The sequence below is a fragment of the Bactrocera dorsalis genome, chromosome 6 (genome assembly GCF_023373825.1).
Source record: "Bactrocera dorsalis isolate Fly_Bdor chromosome 6, ASM2337382v1, whole genome shotgun sequence".
In the NCBI taxonomy this organism is placed as follows: Eukaryota; Metazoa; Arthropoda; class Insecta; order Diptera; family Tephritidae; genus Bactrocera; species Bactrocera dorsalis.
The window spans coordinates 6,815,715-6,842,619 of NC_064308.1; the positions used below are offsets into that span (position 1 = coordinate 6,815,715).

Here is a 26,905-nt window from a genome sequence, read left to right on the forward strand (position 1 = left end):
TTTCTCCACGTAAGCCTTCTATTTTGGTGAATACTAAGATAAGTTACTTTTTTCGCTTGTGGTACTAAAATATTGCTAATTTTTACTGCCGGGCACATTTTTGGTCTTAGCGAATTTACTTTAACACCCCTGTTCATTCACATTTATACACCAGTTGGATAGCCATTTTTCGACAGACCTTAAGAAATCCGCTAATATTCCTAATGATTTTATGTGGCACTTGTTACGGCTCACTAAGCTGTGTTCTATACAATTCTAAGGCTAGAATGTTTTTAATCTTATATGACTTCATGCCGCACCTTATCAAACGCCTGAGACGCGTCTAGAAATATAGCCTAACAGTACTTTCTGTGCCTCAACGCTTTTCTTATTTCGTTAATAATTCTAATCACTTGCTCTATCGTGCAATATTTTGCACGAAACACGAATAGGTGCTTCGGTATTATATGATTTTAATCGAGAAAGGATACATCGTTGATAGTAACACTTTTTCAAATATTTTAGAAAGACAGAGTAGAAGACTGATTGGTCTGTATGAAGACGTCTGTGTTAAGTCTTTTCAAGGTTTATCTGTCAGAATAATCTGTGACTTTTTCCATGAAACTGGAGAGTATCCGAAACTCAGAATTGCATTAAAGAGCAAAGAGAGCACCTCTAAAGAAATATTTGGTAACTCAATTAGCATATTTGGGGTAAGGTTATCATGTCCTGGCGACTTTTTTGGAATAAGTCCTTTTAAAATTCAAATAACTTAAAAAGGTAAAGTCTCAAAAGACTCAACATGTGTTGGGTAAGATTGGCATCACAAAATTGTTCTTTCGACAATTAGTTTAAAATACCTTTTCTAGGTGATTTTCAAAACAATTAGCCTTTTCCTCGTCACTTCGGGCCCAATTTCCACCCAAGTCTCGGTGGATTTTGGGCTTTTTAAAGGGAATTTTGCTCGCTTGAATTTTGGACACAGCTTCTTTATATACGTTTCGGGGTTGAATTCTTCCTCGCGTTTAAGCGCTTTTTTAGTTTACGTACAGCTGATTCAATTGAAGCTGAGTGAAAGGGGACCGATTTACCTGTCAATCTCGTCTTGCAGGCCTTTTTTCATTTACAAGTTTTTCTATTTCTCTATTAGTGATTTTCCTGGGACCAGGCGGCTTGTACAAGTAGTTTTTGTTTGGTGTTGCTAAGACAGCTGTGTTAGTTATTATATCAATGAGTACTCTTATCTCTTCGTGTACTTATTTTGTACTTAATATTAATGTGGATAATCACATATTTTATATTAATAAAATAATATTTTATAAAATGTTAGTCCCACTTTTGGATCAACGAGTGTAATAAGAAGATAGATCAGTACATATAGCAACTGTTATGTGCGATTTATCTATATTTTTAATTACAGAAAAATCAGCTAAATCTGGTAGCAGAAGCGACAGAAAACAACAATCAGGAAAAAACAAATGCGCTGACAGCAACCAATCTGCAGGTACCAGCAAGCGCGCAGGCAACGAAGAAAATCAAAACAAAAGGTGAGAATGTACCAATCAAAAAAAGGCCCGCTTGTACAAACTGGCATTGACCGCTATGTTAATATAAAAAGTTAATTAAGTACTTCAAAATCAGTGGTCAATCCTAAACAATTTCAAGGCGGCACACCAAATAAAAATAAAACGGAAGTTTTAAATAGCAGCAGATTTGCCATACTAAGCAATGGTTCAGACGACGATGCGAAGGGTACCATCACAGTCGTTAATGCCAAACCACTCCAATATATTTGCGCAAGCGTAGCAGTAATACTCTTGTTTCGAAATTAAGTGAAATTATAGTCTCATACAAATAAATGAAATTGTAGGTACTAACAATTTTCATATAGTGGCTTTGAAAAAAGGCAATATAGATGAAACGAAAATTCAGTCCTGCACTGAAAAAAGTTTTATGAAAATCGATAAACTTTTGTCAAATAAAAACAAGAATTATTGTTCGTATCAACTGAAGAGCTATAAGGGGCTAGTTGTTGGAATTAAGGGTATAGAGTCCGCCGTAGACTCAAGTGAAGTCAAAGAAGCATTCGAAGAATGCGGTTTTAGTATTAAAACTGTTGTAAATATATTTAATAGAAAATAATTACCACAGCCGGTATTTAAAATTGAATTATTGCCGAGTTCTAATCAACTTAAAAAAATGAAACCCATCCAATATACAATTTGAAATATTTGCTGCATCGCAAAATAACTGTTGAATAATCACACAAAATAAACGGTCCGGTATAATGTACTAACTGCCAAAAACATGGGCATACCAAATCATATTGCACTCTATGGCGTGTTTGTGTGGTATGTGGATGTTTAGATCCCACTTATAAATGCACCCTTAGGAAAGACACATGCAGCAATTGTGGAGGGAATCACACTGATAACTACAGGGGTTGTTCTGTGTATAAAGATTTGAAATCGAAGTTGTCACAGGCCATTCAAGCACGTCGTAACCAAATGTAATGTAACCGCATAATGAAATTATAGCAACGTTGGACAGAAGTTCCAATCCCATTACTTCTAACAATAATAATATGCAAGGAAGCTATGTAAATGTGGTGAAAGGCAACACTGTGCAAATGCAACTGCCGCAAAATCCTCCAAATGGAGGTATTGAAACTATGATTATAAATCTTAGACAGTGTATGACGCAATTTATGTCTAACATGCAAAACATGATCCAAGATTTAATATTAAGTAAAAAATGAGTTTACTAAATATCTGTATATGGAATGCTAACGGTGTTAGCCTTCACCTTCTGAAATTATTGGTATCATCAAAGAACTTAATCCAAAAAAGTCGCCGGGAAATAATAATATTTCCCCAAAAATGCTAATTGAGTTACCAATTATTGCTGTAGAGGTGCTCTCTTTGCTCTTCAATACAATTCTTAGTTTCGGATACTATCCAATTTCATGAAAAAGTCGCAGATTATATTGATAGATAAACCTGGGGAAGACTTAACACAGCCGTTTTCATGCAGACCAATCAGTCTTCTACCCTGTCTTTCTAAAATATTTGAAAAGTTGTTACTATCAAGAATCTCCTTTCCTCTACGAAAATAATACAATACCAATGCATCAATTCGGTTTTCATCCACAATGGAGCAAGTAAATATAATTACCAACCAGATAATGAAAGAATTTGAGCACAGGGAGTACTGTTCAGCTGTATTACTAAACGTGGCTCAGGCATTTGATAAGGTATGGCATGAGGGCCTTTTGTATAAGATTAAAAAAATTCTACTTTTAGAATTGTATAAAGCATTGGAGTCATATTTAAAAAATAGAAAATTTATGGTAGAAGTGGGGGATTTCAAATCTGACGAACGACAAATAAGGGCTGGTGTATGCCAGGGCAGTGTTTTAGGCCCAACACTATACACCATACTCGTATATACAGCAGATCTTTCAACAGCTAATAATGTATTAACTTCTACTTTTGCGGACGACACAGCTTTAGTGAGCCGTAACAAATGCCACATTTTGGCATCAAGAATATTATCGGAGCATTTAAGTTCTGTCGAAGAGTGGCTAGCGAACTGGCGTATAAATGCGAATGAACAGAAGTGTTAGCATATTACATTTTCGCTAAGACCAAAGATGTGCCCGGCAGTAAAAATAAACAATATTTTAGTACCCTAAGCGAACGAAGTAACATATCTTGGTATTCACCTAGATAAAAGTCTCACGTGGAGAAAACACATCTCTAGTAAAATAACATGTATGAAGATTAGAGCTGCGAATTTAAATTGGGTTTTAAATAAAAACTCCAAACTTAGCCTAGACAACAATGTGCTTTTCTATAATGCGGTCATAAAGCCGATTTGGATGTATGGCATTCAACTGTGGGGTACGACCTGTGCAACTAATATTGATATTGATAATTCGGGTGGTGGATCACTGTGCTCGCTCGTTCCGTTGATGTGGTTGGCCGTGGGGAAACGGTCGGCGCAAATGTATCCACACAAATATTAAATAAAAAACAAATGTTTCTTATAATACTTATATTTAATTATAAAAATTTGGAACCACACTTATCACGTCTGTATAGCAGGGCTGTCGCAAAAGGAGAGAGCGCGCAACTTTTTAGTTAGAGTTTAGTTGCGCGCGAATTAAACTTCGAAAAAGAAGAAAAGAAAAGATTGTTCCGGCGATACAGACGTGGCAAAAGAAATTGGGCGGGGGCGGCGCTAACACGCCACATTTGTATAGCTTCTGTGGTAAGTGTGTTTCCAATTTTTTATAATTAAATATAAGTATTATAAGAAACCTTTATTTTGTATTTAATATTTCTGTGGATACATTTGCGCCGACCGTTTCCCCACGGCCAACCACATCAACGGAACGAGCGAGCACGGTGCTCCACCACCCGAATTATTATTGGTCCTTCGAGCCGGATAATAGGTAACAAGTCGATTTTTTATTAAAGTGAAAGTGCATAATTTGCCCGCTTTAGCAACTCGCAAGTTACAGCCAAACATATTTTGGATTTGTGCTCTGCAAGCTATAAGGCAATAGATTAGTTGGTGCATCACTTATGTACAAAACCCATTGTGCTGTGTGAAGTGGAGACCAAAACTTATTTTTGGCACTCTACCCACAAAATCAACGCACAAGATTGCAGGTAGTATTGTACTTCATTTAAGTACAACAATAAATACACCTGGAAAATGCACTGAATATTTCACTTTGCATAGAAAAAAAACATAAAAACACACTGTTATTCGAATAAAATTATAAATCTCTTGGACGTACAAAATCGTCTGGAGCGTCAACAAAAAATTAAAACCAGTGAAGTGAGCGACACCAAAAACTGGAGAAAAGTGAAGTGAGCGACGGCTAGAAAGCCAAACAGCTAAGGCAAGCAGCAAAGTCAGAACAGCGAAGTCAGAGCAGCAAAGGCGAAGACGCACAGGCAAAGCAGCAAAGGGAGAGCAACAAAGGCAAAGCAGCATAGGCCAAGCAGCGCAGCAGCCATCCCAGAAAGACAGCAGAAAACAAAAAAGTGTAGTGTTAAATTCGAAAATAACCCCGTGAACAAAGTGAAAGTCATTCGTTGATAAATCAAATAAGTACTTCTGAAATTTTATTTGTATTTGCATTTAAATAAAGCAATTAAGCACACATCAATTTTGTTTGTGTACATAGTCAAAGACTAGGCTTGCAAGTGCATTGGGCCGATTACACAGCAAGAACATTCAAATTAAATATGGGAAAATTACTTTGCGAAAATACTTCACTAAATTTGCAAGTGCAAGTACAAGTGCATTGGTCCGATTACCCATCAAGCACATTCTAATTAAATTCAGAAAAATACTTTGAGAAAATAGTTCACTGAATTTATTATTTTTTTTGTGCCTTCGAAAATTCACGCTTCACTGAGAAACAACGCACTACTAATTTGTAATTTGTCCGTGATTGGTTCTATAACTTTTGAACTTTTGCAACATATTTTCAAATATTTTTAAATTTTAATTTCATGTTCTAATCCGAGTTTGTGCAACATTTTTGCAGTTCCGATTCAATTTTCGAAAACAATGGAATCCATCAGAGCCTTTACCACAGCTGCAGACGCTCTCCTGGAGTTTGAGGAGTCTTTTACTCCAACAGCAAACAACCAAAGTGCCTACTCTCTGGAAGTACAACAAGCTGAACTGAAATCTCTGTGGGCAGAGGTTAAGTCAGAATACAAGTTGTGTTTGCCAAAAGTGGATCCTTCTGACACAAGCTCAATTGACGACCTCAAACTTAAATATACAAGCTGTTACCACGCTTATGTGTGTCGCGCGGCCTTGATGGGCGAATACATGCACAACCTCACGGCGTTCAACCAAAGCCCTACTTCATATTCAACGGTGATTCAACCTGAACGGTTACAACAAACTGTAGAATCCGTGAGGTATTCTATCAATTTACCGCCATGTGATACCGAAATATCTCATGGTGATGCTTTACAATGGCCCTCTTTTAGGGATTTATTTGTCGTTATATATGGGAATAACCCAAGGCTATCTCCGGTAGAAAAGTTATTCCATCGGAACCAAAAAACGCGAGGTGAAGCAAAGCTATTGTTTCCAAAGCGCCACTGGCGAATGATGGATTCGCATTGGCTTGGAATAATTTGTTGTGTAGATATGAAAACAAGCGAGTGCTTGTTAATACACAGTTAAATTTATTATTCAAGCTCCCGCACATCCCAACAGAATCTGAGACCGAACTCAGAAATTTACAGCGGGAGATTAATAGCTGCATTTCAGCTTTACAAATACATGGCATCAATGTAGATAGCTGGGATGTCATTTTTACGTATTTGTGCTCTATCCGACTGCCGGACTATACACTATCGCTTTGGGAACAATTTCTGGATTCGGATTCAGAGATCCCAAAATGGGTCGAGTTAGACAAGTTTCTAACAAAACGGATTAAAACGCTTGAGAGAGTATCAAATCTCAAAGGCGAGTTAGGTATTCAACCCAAAATTAAGTCGGCTGATGGTGAAGACCTTGCAGTCAAGGATTGGATCTAAACCCCTCAATGCCCATCACGCCAAGACAAACAATATTAAATGTAAACTCAATCCCACATTTTGAAAGCTTGTCAAAGATTCATTGAGATGCAGCCCAACGCAATGTTAAATGCTGTCAGAAAACTCCACGTCTGCCTAAACTGTTTATCGGACTCACATGAAGTCAAAAATTGTAAAAGTCTGTTTAATTGTTCCAAATGTAAACAGAGACATCACTCTATGATTCACCGGGATCAGAGTGAGGGAATAGCTCAGATATCTGACAGCACAGACACTACTGAGATTTCTACTAAATCTCATGTGGCCTCTATTAAGGCCAATATTTCAAATGTGCCTACCAGTCGAAGCATGCTCTTAGGTACAGCCATGGTGACCATATGTCACAATGAGAGCACCTTCACTGTCAGAGCCCTGATTGATTCGGGATCTGAAGCAACCTTCGTAAGCAACAGTCTTCAGAAAGGCTTAAATCTGACAAGCAAAAAGGTCAGCGCGCGAGTTTCAGGATTGAATAATACCGTGTCAGGACGAGTTCAATCGGTATGCTCGATGACAATTGGCAGTAGCGCTATCTCTGTCAGCAACATCCGTAGGCAGCACACCGCCGAGCAGCGCTGAAGCGACAAATACCAACAATTTCGATTATTACATGGGCGCCGCTGAAACGGTGGCAACAACGGCTGCCACAGCTGCAACGGCTGTCACAGCTGCAACGCAGCGACATGCTGTCGCAACAACGGCACCACTGCAACCCCCATCACAAACGTTGCCGCCATCATCAGCTGTGGCAGCCTCATCAGCAACAGCGCACTATCCACCACCACACCAGCAGATGCAACTACAGCTACGACAACAACTGCAAACAGCCTATTATCACCAGCAACAGCAGACGCCGCCGTCGCAATCGCAGCAGGAAGACCAATCAGCAACGTATGTGACGTCACAACAGCCGCCTACACAATACCAACATGCGGCGGCCACAACAACAACAGTAAATCAATATGCAGCGCGCAGCAACAGACAAGCAACGCAGTCGACATCCACACAGCACATAACGAAAACATCACAAGCAGCAACAACAACACAGCAGAAGCAACCTGCAGCAATGGCGCACGCGTTGACACACGCCACACAGCAACAACAACAACCGTGTCAACGGACGTCATCAGTCACGCAAAGTTCTGACCAACGAGGCCTCTCCCGCATACCACACGCCCAAGATCGAGCCAGACTCGAGTCGTCTCGCCGACTTCGGCATGCTGGTAACTTCCTTTCGGATTGGCGGCATGGCAACGATCGACTGAGACTCGATTCGTCTCAGCGACATTGCCCGGACCGAACCAGACTCGATTCGTCTCGACGGCCACACCATCCGAAGCGAAGGCGTGGACGAGACGCTCGACGTCAAGCAGATGCACGCCGTATCATCAAGGAAAGGCACGCAACACTACCGTGGCAGCAAAGACTTGCGGCGTCATATAATATCGGCACAATAAAGTGCACTGGCTGCCAACGCCTCTCACATTCACCACCTACCCAGGATCGAGTTAGACTCGAGTCGTCTTGCCGACCTCGGAAGGTGGTGACTTCTATGCAAATTGGCGGCATGGCAATGACCGATTCATCTCAGCGGCATTTCCCGGACCGAACCAGACTCGATTCGTCTCGTCGGCCACCCCATCTGCAAAGAAGACGTGGAAGAGGAAGTGCAGTAGCCAGTTAGTTAAGTTAGTTTCAATAATTTATTGTAAACTGCATTTGCAGCAATACTGCAAGGAGGGGAGAATGTTGACGCCGCCCCCGCCCAATTTCTTTTGCCACGTCTGTATCGGCAGAGCAATCTTTTCTTTTCTCTTTTTCGAAGTTTTAATTCGCGGGCAACTAAACTCTAACTAAAGAGTTGCGCGCGCTCTCTCATTTTGCGACAGCGCTGCGATACAGACGTGGTTAGTGTGTTTCCAATTTTTTATAATCAAATATAAGTATTATAAGAAACCTTTGTTTTTTATTTAATATTTCTGTGGAATAAATGCGCCAACTGTTTCCCCACGGCCAACCACATCTTTGGAACGAGCGAGGACCGTGCTCCACCACCCGAATTATCATGGAGTACAAATGCAACTGCCGCAAAATCCTCCAAATGGAGGTATTGAAACTATGATTATAAATCTTACACAGTGTATGGCGCAATTGATGTCTACCATACAAAACATGATTTAAGATTTAATAAAATCACAAAATAAAATGCTGCAAAATTTATTAAGTAAAAATTACCTTACTAAATATTTGTATATGGAAAGCTAACAGTTTCTGCCCAAAAAAATATAGATGTTGTTATATTAACTAGCGAACTCACCTCTTGGTTTACCGAAACTCACTTTTTAGTTTTTTGTTATCAAAGAAATAACGCACAGTTAATACAAATTTCGTAACTCAGTTTTATTTATATTTATGTATGGATTTCACAAACGTGATAAATTGGTCGGATAACCCAATTGGCGGCGGAATCGGCGAGCGATGATTGATGCGGGAGGAAAACAAACGATGCTTCAAAGAGCGTATGCGCAAAGGCTTGGAGTGTCGACTCGTACGAAAAAGTAAGCGAAGTGAAGTGGCTGGAGTTGTCCGTCCCTTTTTTGTGTTCTAGTTGGAAGTGTGGTGTCATGTTTGAGTGTATTGGTGTGATGTGTAGTGATGTGGAAGGTGAGTGGTGAGTGTGGTGTGCTGTTATGATGATTTGTGTTGAAATATGGTGTGGCTGTGTTTCATTACAGGGTAGGCCGAGAGTCATTTAGACATCCCGGCCCCCCTAGGCAAATTATTAGCCTAGTAGCCTTTGTAATTGCTGCAATGTTGCCACCACGTTACTGAGCCCAGTGGGTTGGCGAGACCGCGGCCTAGGTTGACGCCGCCGCGTAGATGTATTGGGTTGTTGGCGCCGCATACGGGTTCGGGATTCTGGTGGTGGCTCAGCTCTTCGTGGTCGTGCAGCACGGTTCGCCTGCGGTCGTCGGGTCGTGGCATGATTGGAGGGGGCAAGTAATTGTCTGCCGTCCCGATGAAGGAGCGTGTGATGCGGCCGCATGCATATTTGGCACGTATACCCGGATGTACACTCCGTTGTGGAGTGGGTTGGTGCCAGACAATTTAGGCAATGGCCATGTGCCTGAACAATCTGCTGGCGGAGCGGAGGCAGCATCCTCTTAAAAATGCCGCAGTGCGGCAACCTGTGGGGGCGGCGGCAAAGCGGGCATCAGAGGCGCTGTGGGTCTGCTGGCACCGGCGTTGGATTTGCGCGTGTTGCACTTCGGGCAACGGTTGGTTGCGTTGTGGCCGTGGAATTTCGAGGGGCTGGTGTAGGCCCCGTTCGTGGCACGTGAATGGTCGACCGAACGGCTGGCGTTGGTGCTGGCGGCATATCGACATTCATTTGATCTGTCAAAGATATTTACGTTATAAGTTTGTGGTATACGGATATGATAGTTGGTGCTACGTTAGGTGGCACTGGTGGGCAGTCATGTGGAGCACCCATCTATTACTACTTTTGCGGTTTTCATTAAGATAGGATTTGTGGTTTGTTTTGCGGGTTATATCGATTTCGTTTATTGTTTACGGTTTACGTGTCGGTTTTATCGTCTGTGGGCAAAAAGCATAGTTTAACGAGCGGCCGAGTTAGTGTTCCGTTTTGCGTACGGAGATCAACTACGCGAATATGACCGTCGGAGCCGTGGTAAAGCTTCTCTATGCGGCCAAGCTGCCATTCAGTGGGGGGGAGACAATCGTCATGAATTAAGACACAATCTCCAAGCTTAGGCGCGTTTTCTGGTGTTTTCCACCGGTACCTTCTGTGGAGGTCCTTTAAATAATCTTCTTTCCATCGAAGACTGAAATCGTGATGGAGAATTTTAATTCTCTCCCATCTGTTTAATAAGGAAAGCGACTCCACGCCTGGCTCAGGTGTGGCCAGAATGGGCGCTCCTTTAAGAAAATGCCCTGGTGTGAGGGCTGTAAAGTCTGATGGATCTTGCGAGAGGGCTGCGAGAGGCCGTGAGTTGAGAACGGCTTCAATTCTAGTTAAGAGGGTCGTGAACTTTTCATAAATGAATTTATAAGTGCCAGCTAGCTTCTTGAAATGTGATTTGAAGCTTTTTACGGCTGATTCCCATAAACCACCCATGTGTGGAGCGCTTGGGGGGATAAACTGCCAATTGATTTTTTATTTTTGTATAATGTCAGGTGAGACTTGTTTCATAAAATCCACAAATTGTTTCTCTGTGGCTCTTTGAGCTCCGATAAATGTTTTACCATTAGCGCTCATGATTTTGGATGGAAAGCCACGTCGTCCGACGAAGCGAGCAAATGCCGCGAGGAAAGCCTCCTTTGTCAGATTGGAACATAGCTCAAGGTGTACTGCTTTTGTCGTAAAACAGACAAAGACAGCCACATAGCCTTTCATCAGGGTGGGAGACCTTAGCATGGACGCCTTTATTTGAAAAGGGCCAGCAAAGTCGACACCTGTAGTGGTGAAAGGCAGAGCAAAGTTACAGCGTTCCGGTGGAAGTGCTGCCATAATCTGCGTTCTCATTTTCTGCTTGTGCATAGTGCAGACCTTGCACGTGAAAATGCACTTCTTGATTTGGGGCTTAAGGCGGGGAACATAGTACTCTTGGCGTACCATATGTTGCATGAGGCGATGTTCGGCGTGTAACATGAGTATATGGATATAATTGATGAATAATGTGGCAAATGAGGATTTCTCTGGTATTAATATGGGATGGCGTTCGTTGTACGTAAGGCTGGAATTAGCAAGCCGGCCGTTTGCACGAAGCAGACCTTTCGTGTCTATAAATGGGTTAAGTACTAAGAGTGAGCTCTTTTTGTCAATTGGCTTCGATTCTCTTAGTAACCCTAGGTCGCGGCTGAAGTAGCGCGTTTGGGTTGATGCGATAAGAGCGACCTTCGCTTTTTGTGGGGCAAGTTGCTCCCTTTACCTTAAGTTTGAGTCGCTCTACGAATTTGAGAATATAGGCGACTACTCTGAGTGCTCAGGGGAACGATGAAAATCGTTCAAGGATGTCAGCATCATCCATTGTTGTGTGATAAGGGGCGATTTTTCGACCTTCTGTGGCAATTATGTTGCGCATTGGCGATTGTGGCCAAGAATCGGGAGATTCTGTTAACCATCGGGGGCCATTCCACCAGAGGGTGGTGGTGGCGAGATGAAGGGGTTTGCACCCTCTTGTCCCAAGATCGGCAGGATTGTCAGCACTGGCTACGTGGCGCCAAGTGGCTGATCCTACTAGATCAAGTATTTGAGACGTTCGGTTAGAAATATGTTTTCCACGCGTGTGGTGGTTTTTCTAACCAGGCTAGAACTATTTCGGAATCGGACCAGAGGTATAGTTTATATTTTGCCATGTTTAAGTGGGTCTGCACCATGGAGACCAGCTTTGCTAGGAGCAGAGCGCCACAGAGTTCAAGTCGTGGTAGACTTATGGTTTTTAGAGGCGCAACTTTTGCTTTTGCCACTAGTAGGTGGCTTGTAGTTGCAATATCGCTTTGGGTGCGCACATATATAGTGAAGGTCTATTTGAGCGGGGGTGTTGCAGTTGGGATCTGCTAGAGTCAGATGTGAGATCTTATCCCAATGCTTGCTACTTATTTGATAGCTTGGAAGCATGTTTGTTAGTTGCGGTAAGACAATAGCATTTGCTTGAATGCGCTTATCCGATTGGGGGGAAATTAGGGTATTAGGGCATATTTTGTTAGAGTTTTGTACTACTCTTCCGCCCATTCCCGTAATTTCATAATTGGCTTGCTTTGTTGGCAATTTTAATTTATTTTGGGCCTTAGACGCTATAAAGGATCGTTGGGACCCTTGGTCTATTAGGGCTCTTAGTTTGAACAGTTCTCCTCGATGTTCGATGGAGACAACTGCTGTGGGTAGTAGTACTCTACTATGATTTTCTCTGTGTAGCGTTTGAGTTTTTAATGCCTTTGAACAGCATGGTGTCTCTTGGCAATTTTGTTGAGTTTCTGTTTCGGGAGTTGCTGTTGCAACTAAACCCGTGGCTTTTTTTGAAAAAGCGCTACTTTGAGATGTGTTGGGAAAGTTGTTTATGTGCAACATAGAATGATGCCTTTTGTGGCAATATACACAGTTAAATTTGCTTTCGCAATTATTGAGATTGTGTGAGTGGGACAAGCAGTTTGTGCAGAGTCTTTTTGACCTGACAAAGTTGTTCCTTTCATTCACATTCAATTTTTTAAATTTTTCGCAAGCTTTTAGCGTTCGCATGACGTGAATTTATTTTGTTCAGATGTGAACGATTGTGCTTTGAAAAAGCTTCTATTTAAATTGTTGTTGTTATTGACTTGGGGTCTATTGAAGCTTCTGTTTAGGTCGGGTTGAACGTTTTTAGTTCTGATTGTTTTTTTATCTACCCCTTCCGCAATTTCATATTGGGCAGATAAGAAATCTTTCATTTGCTGCCACGTTGGGCAGTCTCTTCTTGATGAGAGCGATTGCTCCCATAGAAGTAATGATTTTTCTGGTAATGCTGCGGTGCATATGTTTACCAGAATAGGGTCCCAACTGTCTGTGGGAATATTTTGTGTCGTTAGAACCGACAGACAATTTGAAACAGTGGATTCTAATTTTATGAATTCTTCACTTGTTTCTTTTTGAATTTTCGGCAAGTTCATGAGTATGGTTACTTGCTTGTCGACCAATATTCTTTTGTTTTCATATCTGGCTTTCAGAGCTTCCCAAGCCAAATTGAAATTGTCATCACTTAATGCGAACTGTTTTACTATTACGCCTGCTTGACCTTTTGTCTTGTATCGGAGATGATACAATTTTTGCGCTTGCGATAGTTTTGGATGGTTTATGTACACGGCAGTAAACATGTCCCGGAAGGACGGCCATTGTTCATAACCTCCATGGAATATTTCTGTATCGCACGCTGGCACTTTGAGATGAATGCCTGTTGCCTCTTGGGCTTGCAATTGTGGTAACTCTACTCTACTGTGGGGAGCAGGTGCAATTGATTTTATGAGTTTTAGTTGATCTGCGATCATAATCTTTGTATCTTCATACTGGTCTAAGCAGTTTTCAAATTTGGCGTATGCAGAAGATTTAAAGTTTTCTGGTAGATCTGCATCGTCAGTATCTACAATTGCGTCATATGCAGCTTGGAGACGTGTCCAAAAATTTTCAATAGTTTGGCTTTTTATTTCTAGCGCCGATTCAGAATTGTCTTGAATCGGCGAAGAAGCAAATCGAGTGCAGTATTTTATTAGACAATCACTCTCAGAAATGAATTTAGAGTATGATATGTCTTTCCCCCTCTTTTGTTTTGTAGCACCTTGCTTAGAGCGTGTAGCTTCTGCAGGTGTACATGGACTCTTATCGTCAGAAATCATTTTTGGAATTTTTAAGAATTGAGATGTTTTAGATTCTTTTGAATCTATATTCATTTAGAAGATGTAAATTTGTAAAATATTTATATATTTTCTTTCAGTGTATACTGAGAACTTTATCAACCGAGAAAACTCTGTTAGGTAAATAAGAGTTTTTTATTTCCGATAAAAGTTAATAAAATCCGCGTTTATAGTTTTTATTACTCGACTATTTACTTGCGTTTATGTTTATTATTATATTATAAAATATATAATATAATCTATTACAATAATATAATTATTATAATAATATTAATAATACTAGAGGACCCGCTTACGTTTTACTGTGGCTGATACATAGATAGTACCACTAATACCATCTATATGATTTCTATTAGTTAGATTATAAGTATTAGTAAAGGAATAATCGCATTTTTCATGAAGCAACAAAAATCAATCAAAAAGCATTTCGTGCCTTAAGAAAGAATTGGTTTTTGGGGTAAAAATGCTATTGAATTTGGGCTGTGCATCAGTGAAATCAATCGAGTCCAATCGATTATCAGCCTGGTGGACTGTATCTCAAATCAACACTTCAGTTTTGCCGCTATTTTTTTATGCCAGACCTTTTGCAATTTTAAATTGCCTGTCAAGATACCCCCTCCAATAGTTAGCAGGTATGAAAAAAATGTTATAGCTACCCATAGATGTATTGAATCACCCAATTTATTACTTAAGAACGAACAACTCTGTCCACAATATAAAAACTTGATCCACAGATGTCGCCTTTTACTTTGGCATCGTTTTCTTTAATGCACGTTTACGCCAATTTAAGGTTTGAATACTGGATACTGCGATGGTAGCGCCATCTATCGGTCAAACATTCCAAAATTAACAATTGATTAAAAATGAAAAAATAATTTAAAAAAACATTTTCCAGTGGACCAAGTTGTAAATCTAAACCATTCCCGAATCTCCTTGAACATACACACAAAATTTCATCCAAATCGGTCCATCCGTTTAGGAGCAGTTCAAATGCAAACACACGGTCAGAAGATTTATATATATAAAGATATAATAATATTATTAAAGGGTGATTTTTTAAGAGCTTGATAACTTTTTTTTAAAAAAAAACGCATAAAATTTGCAAAATCTCATCGGTTCTTTATTTGAAACGTTAGATTGGTTCATGACATTTACTTTTTGAAGATAATTTCATTTAAATGTTGACCGCGGCTGCGTCTTAGGTGGTCCATTCGGAAAGTCCAATTTTGGGCAACTTTTTCGAGCATTTCGGCCGGAATAGCCCGAATTTCTTCGGAAATGTTGTCTTCCAAAGCTGGAATAGTTGCTGGCTTATTTCTGTAGACTTTAGACTTGACGTAGCCCCACAAAAAATAGTCTAAAGGCGTTAAATCGCATGATCTTGGTGGCCAACTTACGGGTCCATTTCTTGAGATGAATTGTTGTCCGAAGTTTTCCCTCAAAATGGCCATAGAATCGCGAGCTGTGTGGCATGTAGCGCCATCTTGTTGAAACCACATGTCAACCAAGTTCAGTTCTTCCATTTTTGGCAACAAAAAGTTTGTTAGCATCGAACGATAGCGATCGCCATTCACCGTAACGTTGCGTCCAACAGCATCTTTGAAAAAATACGGTCCAATGATTCCACCAGCGTACAAACCACACCAAACAGTGCATTTTTCGGGATGCATGGGCAGTTCTTGAACGGCTTCTGGTTGCTCTTCACCCCAAATGCGGCAATTTTGCTTATTTACGTAGCCATTCAACCAGAAATGAGCCTCATCGCTGAACAAAATTTGTCGATAAAAAAGCGCGAAACACATTTCGAACCGAACACTGATTTTGGTAATAAAATTCAATGATTTGCAAGCGTTGCTCGTTAGTAAGTCTATTCATGATGAAATGTCAAAGCATACTGAGCATCTTTCTCTTTGACACCATGTCTGAAATCCCACGTGATCTGTCAAATACTAATGCATGAAAATCCTAACCTCAAAAAAATCACCCGTTATGTATGTCAACAATATTATTACTTTGGCGGTACGGAATATACCGAAGAAGAGAGAACTGTGTAATGTGCAGGTATTTAACCTCTGCACTTAAATGCAAGTATATGTATGTATGTATATAAATAACCAATGTGGGTTAATGTATATTAACACTGATGTTTATATCGTATAAATGTATGTATATATGTATGTTATACTCTCTCTTTTTTTTGTGTTTGCTTTAATATTTTTAATTGCGCCTATTACTTCCTTTGAGCAATCAAGCTTACTGCTTTAAGAAGTAGAAGAAGTATTGCCGGAAAATTTACAAGTAAATACTTGAATAGCGCGATATTATCGTTTCTTGTTTTTTTTTTTTTGGGGGTGGTTGCATAAAGGAAGGTAAGTATACGTGGGCGGTATAATACCAAATTTAGCTCCCCTTTTGTTTTTTTTTTTTTGTTTTTTAATATCGGTTATTTAAATTAAACCGTATAAAAGAATATTTAAAATCCGTTTAAATAAAATGTTGCTTAAACGGTTTTGTATGCAACCGTAGTTACCAGCAAACATACATACATATATACATAAAATTAAAACCAAAAAATGGAAACGATACAACTCACTTTGATTTCCCTTAGGGGTTTTTGGGTAGTAAAACCAGAAGTGAGTGTGAGTGTTAGTTGCGTTGTCCAGTTCCTTCTCTTGGTTGGATGCCAGCTGTGGTTCCGCCTTCTACTTTCCTATATTCCTTTTAAGTTTGATTCTTGTTTGAATTCGCGCCCGTATAATTTGTTGTAAGTGTGTTTGTTTTTATTTAGCTTTATATGTTTAATTTAGTTCGCGCCCGTTTGGTTTCTTGTTTGGTTATTTTTGTTTTTCTTTTTTGATGAGAGATTCTTTCATTTGTTCTTCTATGTACTAAGCACTTTATTTTGCTGCCACTAACACTTTCTTTTTTGTTTCTAATTGTTGTATTTTGTATATGTATATATTAATTTTCTAGCACTTGCTTTTATGTTCTTTGCTTGCGTTTACTTTATGTTTAAGTTTTGATCACTTTATATTTCCACCGCACTTGATTTTATATTTTGAGATTCAATTATTATTTTAAACTTTCGGTCACTTTCTCATGTAAATATGTAAACATATATGTGTATATAAAAATTTTATTTTTTTATTTATTTATTTGTTTATTTTTTTTTTTTTTCCGTAGTGCCTTTCTTTTAGGCTCGAAGGACCATGTTATATTAACTAGCGAACTCACCTCTTGGTTTACCGAAACTCACTTTTTAGTTTTTTGTTATCAAAGAAATAACGCACAGAACGAGTTTTTTTGTTAATACAAATTTCGTAACTCAGTTTTATTTATATTTATGTATGGATTTCACAAACGTGATAAATTGGCGGCGGAATCGGCGAGCGATGATTGATGCGGGAGGAAAACAAACGATGCTGCGAAGAGCGTATGCGCAAAGGCTTGGAGTGTCGACTCGAACGAAAAAGAAAGCGAAGTGAAGTGGCTGGAGTTGTCCGTCCCTTTTTTGTGTTCTAGTTGGAAGAGTGGTGTCATGTTTGAGTGTATTGGTGTGATGTGTAGTGATGTGGAAGGTGAGTGGTGAGTGTGGTGTGCTGTTATGATGATTTGTGTTGAAATGTGGTGTGGCTGTGTTTCATTACAGGGTAGGCCGAGAGTCATTTAGACAGATGTAATGCTTATATCAGATACTCATCTAACAAATAAAAATAATTTCAATATACCGGGATTTAAACTATATGTTACAAATCATCCGGATGGAAAAGCGCATGGTGGCACGGCAGTGTTCATTAGAAATCGTTTAAGCCACTATGCTCTTGAATCTCTTGCTACAACAGTAGCACTAATAAAACGGTGTTGTGACCTTACGACTTTATACTGTCCACCTCGTTTTAAAATTACACCGAATTTAAAGACTTTTTTGAAACACTAGGTCAAAGATTTCTAGATGGTGGAGACGCAACGCAACGCAAAACACACGTACTGGGGCTAACGTCTTATTAATCCGAAAGGACGACAGCTGTACTACACTATTACGAATAAGCATAATAAGCTGGATATAATATCTCCTTGTTAGCCGACATAATGGCCCAGTGATAGAAAAAAATACCAGACTTAATAGATTTTGCAGTAGTAAAAAATATTGATAGATCGCTTATGACAGCTGATACATGTACAGACTTATCATACTATCATTCTCCTGTACTAATAAACTTACAAGAACATATTTGAACCAAAAGTTTCTTTTACATCACTTAAAACTAACTGGTTGAAGTATAGAAAATATATCATCAATATTGATCGCATAATAAATACAAGAGACATTGATGAAAGTATAAGAGAATTTAATGATGTAATAACTAATGCAGCAACACCAAAAGAAACAAAAAACCTGTTGTTTTTAGAAAGATCACCAATAATGAAATAGAAAAAATTGTAAATGAGAAAAAGTGAGCTATACGTTAATGGCAGTTAAATCGCTCACCTTTCACACAGCTTCAATTGCAATCTGCTATACGAAAGTTAAAAAAAAAAACGCTTAAACGTGAGGAAGAGTTCAACACCGAAACGTATATAAAGAAGCTGTGTCCAAATGCAAACAAGCAAAATTCCCTTTCGAAAGCCTTAAAGACCATGAAGTCACCAACTGACTCCAGCATGCCTCTACGAGACTTGGCTAGAGGCTAATTGTTTTGCAAATTACCTAGAAAATGCATTTCCACATAATTTGTCAAAGAACAACTGTAAGCTGTCAATCTTACCCAACACAGCTAATGAGTCGCTCGAGTCTTTTAAGACTTCTTATTCTGAAATTATTTGAATCATAAAAGATAGGAAAGACTTAACACAGACGTCTCCATACAGACCAATCAGTTTTTTACTCTGTCTTTCTGAAGTATTTGAAAAAGTATTACTATCAAAGATGTCTCCTTTTCCCCACGAAAATAATACAATACTAACGCATCAATTCTGATTTCGTACGAAACATGACACAATAGAGCAAGTACTAAATAGAATTACTAACGAAATAACGAAAGCATTTGAGCATAAGGACTACTGTTCAGCAATATTTCTAGAGGTAGCTCAGGCGTTTGATGAGGCACGATTATATGTATATAAGATTAAAAAAAATTCTACCATTAGAATTGTATAAAACATTAGAGTCTTATTTAAATAATATACAATTTATGGTGAAAATAGGAGATTTCATATCTGATGAAAGACAGATAAAGTCCGGTGTACCACAGAGCAGCGTTTTAGGTCCACTCTATACATCATATATACAGCAGACCTTCCAACAGCTAATAATGTATTAACTTCAACTTTGCGGATGACACAGCTATAGTGAGCCGTAACAATTGCCACATTTTAGCATCAAGAATATTAGCGGAGCATTTAAGTTCTTAAAAATTAAAATTAAGTTCAGTAAAAATTAACAATATTTTAGTATCCCAAGCGAACGAAGTAACATATCTTGGTATTTCCCTAGATCGAAGGCTCACGTGGAGAAAGCACATCTCTAGTAAAATAACATATATGAAGATTAGAGTTGCAATTTTAAATTGGCTTTTAAATAAAAATTCCAAACTTAGCCTAGACAACAAAGTGCTTTTATATAATGCGGTCATAAAACCGATTTGGATGTATGGCATTCAACTGTGGGCTACGACCTGTGCAACTAATATTGATAAAATACAAAGGTTCCAATCGTTCACGTGGTACATGCGTAATGAAAATAAAGATAAAGACCTTGGTATTCCTATGGTAAAGAAAGAAGTAGCAGATAGCAGAATTAAATATATGAGTTTAGAGATCATCCAAACCGTTTGGTTAATGATTTGGTACATTCCTGCTATCAAATACGCCTTTCAAGAAGGGATATACCTGCATATTAAAGAGTAATGCATCACCAAAACGGCTCATTTACTTGTTCGAGTTTGTCTAGTTTTTAAATAAATTTAAGATTTTATAACTTATTGTTAGGCTTAAAAAAGCAGATCGAAAATAATATTGAAAAAAATATCTACTAAACCGCTTAAGCTACAACAACCAAAAATGCGGAGTACAAATCTTATAAGAATTTCTGTCGATAGTGACGGATGAAAGCGGGGTATAACCCCGCTCACTGCCCATATAACGGTACTGTTAAAAACTACTAAAAGCGCGATAAATCAATAAGTAAATGCGTCAGAAACGTACCATCCGCCGGGATGGTATGACAAAGCCGGTGTAAAGATTGGAAGATGGGCGCGGCACCGCCCACTTTTAAGTGAAATGCCATATCTGACCGATTTCGACAAAATTTGGTACGTGGCGTTTTTTCATATTTTTATGTTACGTTGTGAAAATAAGCGAAATCTGACAATAACCATGTCTACTTGCCATTTAACACATCTTTAAATTCCATTTGATTCGTTCAGTTACGGGATTAAACTTTGCACGAATATAACTTATATATATACTAGCTTTTTACCCGCGGCTTCGCTCGCAGTGGAGCCATTAAATAAGTATGAGAGATAAAGGATGAGGGTATAATAATAGAAATGAGTCAATATGATAACTAAATTTTATTGCTTGGCTGAGATCAACAATTTTTAAAAATTAATACAGACAAGGAAGTTTCAACAACTTAAAATATGCGTATTGAAATGCAATAACAAATGTTAAAATATATTGCATCATAACAAAAATAAATAATTCTGAATTCTAACAATTTAAAAAATAAAATACAAAGTATTAATCTAGAATATTTTTGTAGACAATGTTATAAGTTTTCCCGTCGGGTGCAAATATATGTAAATACCGGACATTAGATACACATGAACAGGCTACATAAAGTTGACCATGAGAAAAACATGGGTTTTCTAAATGCTCTCCTGTTACCTGCAATGTTTGTCCTTGTGCCTTGTTTATAGTAAGGGCAAAGCTAAGCTTCACGGGAAACTGAACCCTTTTATCCGAGGTATTATAACACTATTTTCCTTACCGACACCTGTTAAAATAGTAGCACCAAGTATGTTCTGTCCCAATTTGGTTATGCGAAGCTTTGTTCCATTACATAGCCGAGGAGCATATAGATTTCGCATAAGCATTACTAATACATTTATTTTCAATTGAAGTTTATGTGACGGTACACCCTACAGTTCAAATGAATTAAAAAACTCCACAGGATATGAAGTACTTACTTCCGTATTTATTCCTTCATTTCTCCTCGAATGTCAGTGTTGATCCTATAAACAATTTCATTTCTTGGTGCTAATATTGCTCTTGCACACAACCACTGGTCACTACACAAAGTTTGTTGCAATTCCGGAAAAACATTAGCAATGAAATCCACATCACTTTCTACTAAATTACAAAATTCTCTTGACAGTAATATATAGACTTCGACGTCAACATCTAAACAACCATCACCAATTTTCAACAATATTTCTGCATAAAGTCCTGAATCCACGTCATTATGAAGATGCACTCTCATATTCGTTTTCAGGCGGACTTTTTTAACTGTCGACCATAAGCGTGATGATTTAATGCACGCTTGAATTTCATCTGCTGGTGTCCCCCTCTGAAAATATCGGTCAATATCTGAGACTTATAATTGGAATTCAGGGATAGTACATCTCTGTCTATATGTGAATTATATCAATGAAAATGAGCTAGCATATTTTACTCATAACAGTGTATCATTATGTCATAAATAAATAAATTTGAGCGAACTTGACTTTGACTTACACCTATATAACTAATATCAGGATTTTCGAATTTCCGACTGACTTTACTCTATATGATTAGTTTTTTAGTATGTGACAAGTTAACAGTTTTTGGTACAAGGAAAAATACAATAAAATTTGGTCGCTACTACCCTAACTTTCATATACTACATATAATGGTTTTCGTTTTTTAACTAACCTTATGTGTCTATCAGAATATGAGTTATATATAGTATGTATATTAGGGTGTTTTTTTTCCTTGCAAATACCCTAAAAAAATTCCCTGAAAATTTTAGCCCTTAATATTAACATTAAGGACTGGACCAAGGCCTATAAAAATTTTTCATTGAAAATACACTGCAATCGTGAGTTTTTATCTTTAATTTCCTACAGATCAGAGGTATTTTATGGCATCGTTTTGACTTTAGAAACATATTTCTCAGAATTGTTCACTCTACAAAAGTGCCCAGGGCAACAAAGTCGTAACTCACACCGGCGAGGTAGTACGGAGCTCTAAACCCGATTTTTCCAAGAATTTCTCACTTTTTTGTGTATGGAAAATTTTTACAGGTCTTGGTCTAGTTCTTAATGTTAATATTAAGGGCTAAAATTTTCAGGGAATTTTTTTAGGGTATTTCAAAGGAAAGTTCGTGACGGGACTGAAAAAAATTAATAGTTAAAAAAACAAAAAAAACACCCTAATGTATGTATATGTATGTGAGATCAGAATTAAGATCGTATTCCAATTAGTGGATGCCAACTGTGGAATACGTGTGGGCGGTAAAGTTTAGCGTCCATCAAACTCATTTTTTCATTTTCATTCCGTATTGTAAAGCCGTAGCAACGCATCGTAAAGCCGTGAGCAACGCAACTTGAAGTTTCTAGTGACATTTCCAAGTATTTTATATACGTGTGTATTTAAATTGATTCCTTTTGATATTAAATAAACGCTATTAAACATTAGTCGAAAGTGTTGAAGTTTTTATTTATTCCTACATGTATTTCGACCGTCTGGTTGACGTTCTAAAATGTCGTAAGGTATTTCCCTGGCTTTGATTCCTGCAAGCTGCAAGAGTGTAAAATGTTGCACCCGAACTTAGCCCTTCCTTACTTGTTTATAAGTAGACATTGTTCTAGCTTGTAAGTGCGCTGTAGCATGAGATTCTAATGCGTGGTGATTTAATCGTTTTCTAACCAACGCTGCTGTTCCACCATGTCCATTCCCATTTGGTTGGTTTGCAACATGGAATCTTCGTAAGATGAGTTTCTGACAGTAGCATTACATCTCCATATATTATTTTCTTCCAGAAATCTAATAAGTTCTAATTTATGTGTGTCAACATCGTTAGCATTTCATATACAAATGTTCAATGCGCTAATTTTTTACTTAAAAAAGTTTACAGTATTTGATTTTGAGTTTTGATTATCTCTTGAATCAGTTTGCATTGTAGACATAAATTGGGTAATTACATTGAGTAAGGTTGAAAATCGTAGTTTCAATGCTTCCATTTGGTAGATTTTGGGGCTATTGCGTTGGTGCAGTGTTGCCTTTCACTACGTTTGCATAGCTTCCTTGAGTACTGTGGTCTTTAAGATTTACTGCTTTTTAAATATGGACGGGGATTTCAATATTTTTGTTAGCAGGAATATTTAACATTTGGTTACGACGTGCATGAATACTAGTACCGATAGACAATTTCGTTTTTAAATCTTTGTATGCAGGACAACTCCTATAGTATGAGGTGTGCTTTCCCTCACAATTACAAAATTTTTTAATTAAATCCTCTCTTTTAGGAGTACATTGTAAATCACCACACACCACAGACAATGCGTGGAGTGCAATATGCTTTCGTGTGTGTCCATACTCCTGGCAGTTTGTGCATTGTACTGGACCATTTCTCTTATGTGATTTCTTGGATGTGTTTCATTTTTCTTATGATGATTAGAATTTGACATCAATTCAATTTGATCATTGTTTGTGGGACTTTATTTCTGTGGAAAATATTTACTGCTGGTTTAGTACTAAAACCACATTTTTCCAGTGCTTCTTTAACATAATTGAAGTCTACCGAAGACTATATACCTTTAATCACAGCTACTAGGCCTTTAGAACTCTTTAGTTGGTAAGAGTAGTAATTCATGTTATTATTTGTTACAACATCCGTGAAACTTTTTTAAATTTTTGTTTTTCTATGTTACCTTTTTTTCAAGGACATATGATGAAAATCGTTCGGGCCTACTAAATTGCTTATTTTGGAGGCAAGCGCATTTGAGCTACGCTCATGCAAATAGATTGGAGGGGGTTTGGCATTCACGACTGTGGTGGTACCCTTTGCATTATCGTTAGGCTCCTCCTCTTGAAATCCTGCATCTACACATATTTGCGACTAGGAATAATGAAACGATACATCTATTATGATCAAAGGGCATAATTTTTAAATTCAAAAAAGGTGACCTGAATTCCATACCATATACAAGCTTTTAGCCATGATTATAAGTAGGTTTCTATATATCAAAAATTATTTAATAGAAAAGATTTACTCGCCTCGATTAGCAGTACTGACCACGCAAACACATTGCACATTAGCGTCCAGCAATCGTTGGATTAGGCCCCCGTAAAACATGATGGTTGTACAAGATAAAACGAAGTTCAACAAAAACATCTTGCGTTTACGGCAAGGAGTTTCTCTCACTTTACTTAACGACGTTAACAGCATGCCCATCCTACACAAGGAAACCGACATGAGATGAAACCTCACGCAATAACTCGAAGACCTGGATTTGGACATTTGTCCCTTATTGCACAAATTCTCCGAGATTCAAGAAAATATCAAAATATACGAAGTCCGTGAGAATCGCTCACTTTAGCAAAAGTCAAACAAATATTAGGGGTATTCAGACCAGCTTTGTTAATTCGTTAGTCGTTACTCGGTAGTTTTTTACGCGGGTTTTGTATTTGTAAAATTAACAGATTATCGTTTTATCGAGTAACGAAGTACCAGACTGGCAAGCATGATAGTTTTTTCGGTACTCGGAAACATCACTTAGCTGTTTTGTTTGCGATGCTGCCTCAAAAGTTAACTTAATTCATTGCAAAAAAAAATTGTTTTTCTGTCTACTACAAATTAGTTTCTGACAAATATTTCAAAAGTAAGTATTTAATATAATTAAATCAGCTGTTTTGAAACAAAATTTACACCCACTACTGATGTACAGCAAAAAGTATGTTCACAGTTAAGTGTTTTAACGAAGTATCAACTAACGAACTACCAGATTAACAAGTTCGGTCTGAATACCCCTATTATGATATTCAGACCAGCATTGTTAATTCGTTAGTCGTTTCTCGGTAGTTTTTTGCGACCGTTTTGTTTTTGTAAAATTACCGTAAGCATGATAGTTTTTTCGTTACTTGGTGACATCGCTCGACTATTTGCGTTGTTGCGTCGTACGCTATACTTGACTTGGGGCACTCAGTGGTCATAATATTTCTTCATATATTTTGTATGAAGAAGCGTAATTTTCTTTCATTTTTGGTGATTATTGTGTATTTCTAATTGGTTTCACGTAAAATTTTAAAGTGAACAGTTCATTTTTAGTTATAAAAAATATATTTTTTTTGAAATGTGTTAAGAATTGGCGATTTATTTGGGCAGCTTACGGGAATTTACCGAAAAAGAAGAGGAGAATATTTCAATTGATTTGAACGCTAATGATGGTGGCCGAAGAGAAATTAAATTTGGTGGTGACACGAATAGAAACCAAAGATTGGAAATGCATAGACAATCAGCGTCACTAGGCACGGAAAGTTTTGGATTTAACATCGATGCCTTCATACTCGTCTCTTGTTGAAGGTATTGCTTTTGAGATGAATAGGAAAGCTAAAAGAGTAATACCGCAAATATAAATCAAACCGTTTCAAAAAATAAGATATTGGCTTGTGTCTTGCCATGATGAACTACATATATGATTTTATAATTTTATACTTCAGTGCTGACTAAGCAAACTTAGTTCATGCTAAGGATCTTTTTCGCAAACCGAACATTGTATAGAGCAGTGATGTCACTTCATTGGTTTGATAAATTATGTCGTTTTATACGCTTTGACGATTCCTGGACTACCTGAGAGAATACGATACGACAAATTGGCAATACCAATAAAAAATTGACAATTGATGAGCGGTTACCTCCAACAAGAAACCGATGCAGTCCCTTTAAGCCTGCGAAATAAGGCATAAAAATATTTTGACTTGTTGACGCAAAAACCAACTATCCACTTGAAGGCGAACAGAGTCGCCTGGTATTTCGCGCAATTTCGTCATAAAACTTTGCAACCAATATTTGGACAGGAGTGTGAACATCATGATGGACAACTTTTTCACAATGCATTAAGTAAACTTTACAGCACATTCGAAGAAAAACGTGGTAGTGCTTTCAACTGCTCATGGCAGCGAAGATATAAATCCTGTATCAAAAAACCACAAGTCATATATGACTACAATAAGCATAAAGGTGGTGTCGATACTTTTAACAAAATGCTACGTGAATTCTCTGGCGAAAGAAAAACAAGTGTCTGACTCATGGCATTATTTTATAATACGCTGGATATTGCTGGACTTGCAGCGTTCAGGCTGTTTCGTCTTAGTCACTCTATGTAGAAAACCAATAAGTCCGAAAAGCACAAAATATTTCTGAAAGAGCTCTCTATGGAGCTAGCGCAGAAGCAATTACAATGTAATGGATGTGACTACGAGGGCTGTCCGATAAATAACCGACCTAATCATGATGCACGCGACTTTTTCAATTTTTTTTTTTTTTTTTTACATAGTCTCCTTGTAACTCCACACACTTCTCCCAGCGATGCTCCCATCTCTGCAACCCTTCCAAATAGTACTTGGCGTCTTTGTCTGCAAAATACGAGTTCCGAAAGAGATTGCCTCCTCATTTGACGAAAATCTCTGGCCGCCGAGCGCAGTTTTAAGTTGAGGAAACAAAAAAAAGTCGCTTGGTGCTAGATCCGGTGAATAAGGTGGATGGTAAAGCAGTTCGAACCGCAATTCGTGGATTTTCGCCATGGCGACTGTTGAGGTGTGAGATGGTGCGTTGTCTTGGTGGAACAAGACTTTCTTTTTTTTAGCTTGTCCAATAATGATGCGTAGTATGCTCCTGTTATAGTTTTTCCTTTTTCAAGATA

The 26,905-nt window shown here is 38.2% G+C and overlaps 3 protein-coding genes across 3 annotated transcripts in view; 2 read left to right on the top strand and 1 right to left on the bottom strand.

Moving 5' to 3' along the window:
- Positions 1 to 26,905, top strand: part of LOC125779136 (uncharacterized) — a 153,076-nt gene that overhangs the window by 104,341 nt on the left and 21,830 nt on the right. The window lies entirely within an intron of this gene.
- Positions 1 to 26,905, bottom strand: part of LOC105223425 (uncharacterized) — a 155,867-nt gene that overhangs the window by 75,703 nt on the left and 53,259 nt on the right. The gene's annotated exons all lie outside the window — the stretch shown is intronic.
- On the top strand, positions 7,207 to 25,564 carry LOC125779259 (AP2-associated protein kinase 1-like). Its single transcript, XM_049459899.1, has 2 exons — positions 7,207 to 7,735; positions 25,347 to 25,564. Exons 1-2 carry the CDS (start codon positions 7,207 to 7,209, stop codon positions 25,562 to 25,564), a joined length of 747 nt encoding a protein of 248 aa, XP_049315856.1.